The 3,410-nt window shown below is 20.9% G+C and overlaps 2 protein-coding genes across 2 annotated transcripts, besides 17 other annotated features; one reads left to right on the top strand and one right to left on the bottom strand.

The window, feature by feature from the left end:
• Positions 1 to 64: 64 nt before the first annotated feature.
• Positions 65 to 90: a microsatellite.
• Positions 91 to 209: 119 nt separating this feature from the next.
• Positions 210 to 237: a microsatellite.
• Positions 238 to 246: 9 nt separating this feature from the next.
• Positions 247 to 1,380, top strand: FPSE_07602 (uncharacterized protein; the record flags this gene model as incomplete). Its single annotated transcript, XM_009260720.1, has 7 exons — positions 247 to 289; positions 848 to 856; positions 926 to 945; positions 1,077 to 1,082; positions 1,219 to 1,247; positions 1,281 to 1,300; positions 1,378 to 1,380. Coding segments are annotated over 7 exons (130 nt in total), but the record flags the coding sequence as incomplete, so codon positions are not given.
• Positions 393 to 449: a repeat region.
• Positions 534 to 647: a repeat region.
• Positions 1,357 to 1,460: a repeat region.
• Positions 1,461 to 1,521: 61 nt separating this feature from the next.
• Positions 1,522 to 1,597: a repeat region.
• Positions 1,529 to 1,609: a repeat region.
• A 74-nt stretch (positions 1,610 to 1,683) lies between these two features.
• Positions 1,684 to 1,762: a repeat region.
• A 92-nt stretch (positions 1,763 to 1,854) lies between these two features.
• Positions 1,855 to 1,902: a repeat region.
• A 146-nt stretch (positions 1,903 to 2,048) lies between these two features.
• On the bottom strand, positions 2,049 to 3,230 carry FPSE_07601 (uncharacterized protein; the record flags this gene model as incomplete). Its single annotated transcript, XM_009260719.1, has 8 exons — positions 2,049 to 2,054; positions 2,116 to 2,122; positions 2,339 to 2,353; positions 2,569 to 2,575; positions 2,631 to 2,652; positions 3,010 to 3,017; positions 3,119 to 3,138; positions 3,218 to 3,230. Coding segments are annotated over 8 exons (98 nt in total), but the record flags the coding sequence as incomplete, so codon positions are not given.
• Positions 2,056 to 2,120: a repeat region.
• Positions 2,355 to 2,410: a repeat region.
• Positions 2,501 to 2,549: a repeat region.
• Positions 2,669 to 2,755: a microsatellite.
• Positions 2,770 to 2,849: a repeat region.
• Positions 2,916 to 3,003: a repeat region.
• Positions 3,111 to 3,185: a repeat region.
• A 1-nt stretch (position 3,231) lies between the features above and the next one.
• Positions 3,232 to 3,262: a repeat region.
• Between the last annotated feature and the right edge of the window lie 148 nt (positions 3,263 to 3,410).

Below are 3,410 nucleotides of genomic sequence, written 5' to 3'. Positions count from 1 at the left end.
GTAAATATATTATTTCTAGTATAAAGCTATTATAAGGGTGCTATTAACCTTAGAGAGTTATTTTTAAATAAATATATAGATAAATAAATAGGCAGATAATATAGGTTTAAGTATAGATACTACCTAATTAGATAGATATAATAGTAATAAAGGTGGTAGATAATATTCCCTAGCTGCTATAAGGGTGCTTTCGACTATATATAGTTATTAATAAATAAATAAATAGATAAATAAATACTATAATAGTAGCAGAGGTTATATTAGAGATAAGGCTATAGTTATAAGGCTAGTAAGGAGAAAATGTTATATAAGGGAATAACTATAGGGGATAAAAAGGATATAAAGGCAGCTAACTTTTAATTTATTATGCTTTTTGCCTATTTAAGCTAGACTTATTATAATATTATATATGCTATTTAACTGATTATTTAAATATATATTTATTAATAGTACTTTTACCCTTATTAGAGAATTCTTAATAGCTATTTTTAAGACTTAATTAGGGAAGTCTCTAATAATATATCTTAAGTAGGTATTATTATTTTATATTATTATATATTTTTATATTAAAATATATATATAATATAAATATAAATAATAATACTAATTAATTAGAAACTTTCTATAATAATAAAGATAATATTAAAGCTCTTTAGCTGCTTTAATACTATTTCCTTATACTTATCTTAATTTAATTATATACTACTATCTATAATAACTTAATAGTAAATTATAACCTTATTTCCCTATACTTAATTCTATAGCTATAAATTGCCCTCTTTCTTTCTTTTTTTCCCTTATAATCTTTTTCCTCTTCTATATTACTTTTACTATTACTATATATTAGCTCTCTCTAGTAAGACCTACCTTTTAGCTTAATATATAATATATCCTATATTAAAGCTATCTAATATATCTTCTATAGGGAATACTTTTAACTCCTAGGTAAATAGCATTAGTATAAGTATTTAATATATCTTACTTACCCTCTCTATAGTATAATTCCTCTTATAATAATAACTAACTATTACTAGTTAATATTACTTTATATGCCTAATATGCTAAATTTCTAGTAGGATGCAGTAAGTTTTTAACCTAATATAAAGTATCCTATTGCACTAGTAATATTAGTACCTTACCTAATTATTTATATTAGCTAGCTAATAGAGGAATAGCAGTCCCTAAAGGCAGGAAATACCTCTATCATTTATTATAAAGGTTATTAGCGCTATTAACCAATGCATTAGGTATATTATTAGTATAACGCTAATATATACTAGTGCTATTAACCTTTTATAAAGTAAGCTCTTAACTATTTAAAAAAACTAGCATTCTACTTATTACATTAAGCTATACTATTAATATATATAATTATAGTAAATAATCAGTTAATTAATATAGTTATATTTTATTTTTCTACTATAGATAATATAATATTAAATCTTTTATTTAATTAATATCAGTTTTAATATAGTTATCCCTTACTTATACTACTACTAAATCTAGCCTAGGCCTATCGGCTAATAACTAATTAATTAAATTACTTATTATATTAATTATTTTAAGAGAAAAATATATAATAATATAATAATAATAACTAAAAGATAATCCTAGAGACTTCTTTAGTTTATATTTAAAAATAGCTAAAAGAAAAACTCTAATTAAGGTATAAGTAATATAAGCATATATATATTTAAATAATCAGTTAGATAATACCTTTAATACTATAATAATAAAATAGTAAAATATTTAGATAATATAAGAGAGTTTTCTAATTTATACTTAGAAATAGATATATAAAACTATCTAATTAAGGTATAAGTAAAATTAAGATATATATACTTAGATAATCAGTTAATTAATATATTTAATACTATAATAATATAAAAGAATAGTATAATAGTAGCAGAGATTAAAGTTAGAGATAAGGCTATAGCTATAAGGCTAGCTAGGGAGTAAGGTTATATAGAAAGGGGAAAAACTATAGAGGATAAAATAGATAGAAAGGCAGCTAGCTTTCAATTTATTATGCTTTTTACCTATTTAAGCTAGACCTATTATAATATTATATATACTATCTAACTGATTATTTAAATATATATATATTAATCTTACTTTTACCCTAATTAGAGAATTCTTAATAGCTATTTCTAGGACTTAACTAGAGAAGTCTTTAGTATTATATCTTAGGCAGTATAATAGTAGTAGAGGTTAAAGTTAAAGGCAAGGCTATAGCTATAAGGCTAGCTAGGGAGGAAGGTTATATAGAAAGGGGAAAAACCATAGAAGATAAAACAGATAGAAAGGCAGCTAGCTTTTAATTTATTATACTTTTTACCTATTTAAACTAGACCTATTATAATATTATATATACTATCTAACTAATTACTTAAATGTATATATATTAATACTACTTTTACCTTAATTAAATGACTTTTAATAGCTATTTCTAAGACCTAACTAGAGAAGTCTCTAGTATTATATCTTAGGTAGATACTAGTATTTTATATTATTATATATTTATCTATTAAAATATCATTCTATTATTAGATCTATTAACTATTTAACCTATTAACTAATATATTATATAGAGTATTACTGCTATACTAATATATATATATGCTATTAACCTTTATAAGAGTAAGCTATTAACTATTTTAGAAATCTAATATTCTACTTATTATATTATATTATACTTTTAATATATATAATTATAATAAATAATCAGTTAGTTAGTATTATAATATATTATCTTTTCGCTTTAAAAGGTATAATATTAAATCTTTTTTTTAATTAAAGCTAGTTTTAATATAATTTAATTAGAAAATATATAATAATATAAAATAATAGTACCTACTTAAAATATAACACTTAAAAATACTCTAGTTAGGTCTTAAAAATAGGTACTAAAAACCTTATAATTAAAGTAAAAGTATTATTAATATATATATATTAAAATAATTAATTAAATAATATATTCTTTATAGTTTATTTCTTATATTACCTTACTATTATATCTATTAACTATTTAGCCTATTAACTATTTCCTAGAATAATAAGTTAGCGTAATACTAATATATATAGATATATATAACCTTTTATAGACTGAGTTATTTACTATTTAAGAAAAATAATATTCTATATATTATATAGTACTTTACTTTTAATTTATCTTAATTTTATATCTAATTAGTTACTTAATAGTATTATCTTATACCTATTAGCTATACCTAATTTAATATTAAATCTTTTATTTAATTAAGGCTAGCTTTTATATAGTTATCCCCTATTAGTTATTGTAATCGTAGGTTAGTTAACCCACGTTTATTTTATATGGCACTTTAGCGCAGCGCTATTAGCTTACCCCTTAACCTACATTTAATTCTACTGCTAACCCACGTTTTTAAGAA

This window comes from Fusarium pseudograminearum (assembly GCF_000303195.2).
Source record: "Fusarium pseudograminearum CS3096 unplaced genomic scaffold Unplaced50, whole genome shotgun sequence".
Classification (NCBI taxonomy): Eukaryota; Fungi; Ascomycota; class Sordariomycetes; order Hypocreales; family Nectriaceae; genus Fusarium; species Fusarium pseudograminearum.
Note: the sequence above shows the minus strand (reverse complement) of the source record. Positions and strands in the feature narration are given on the sequence as shown.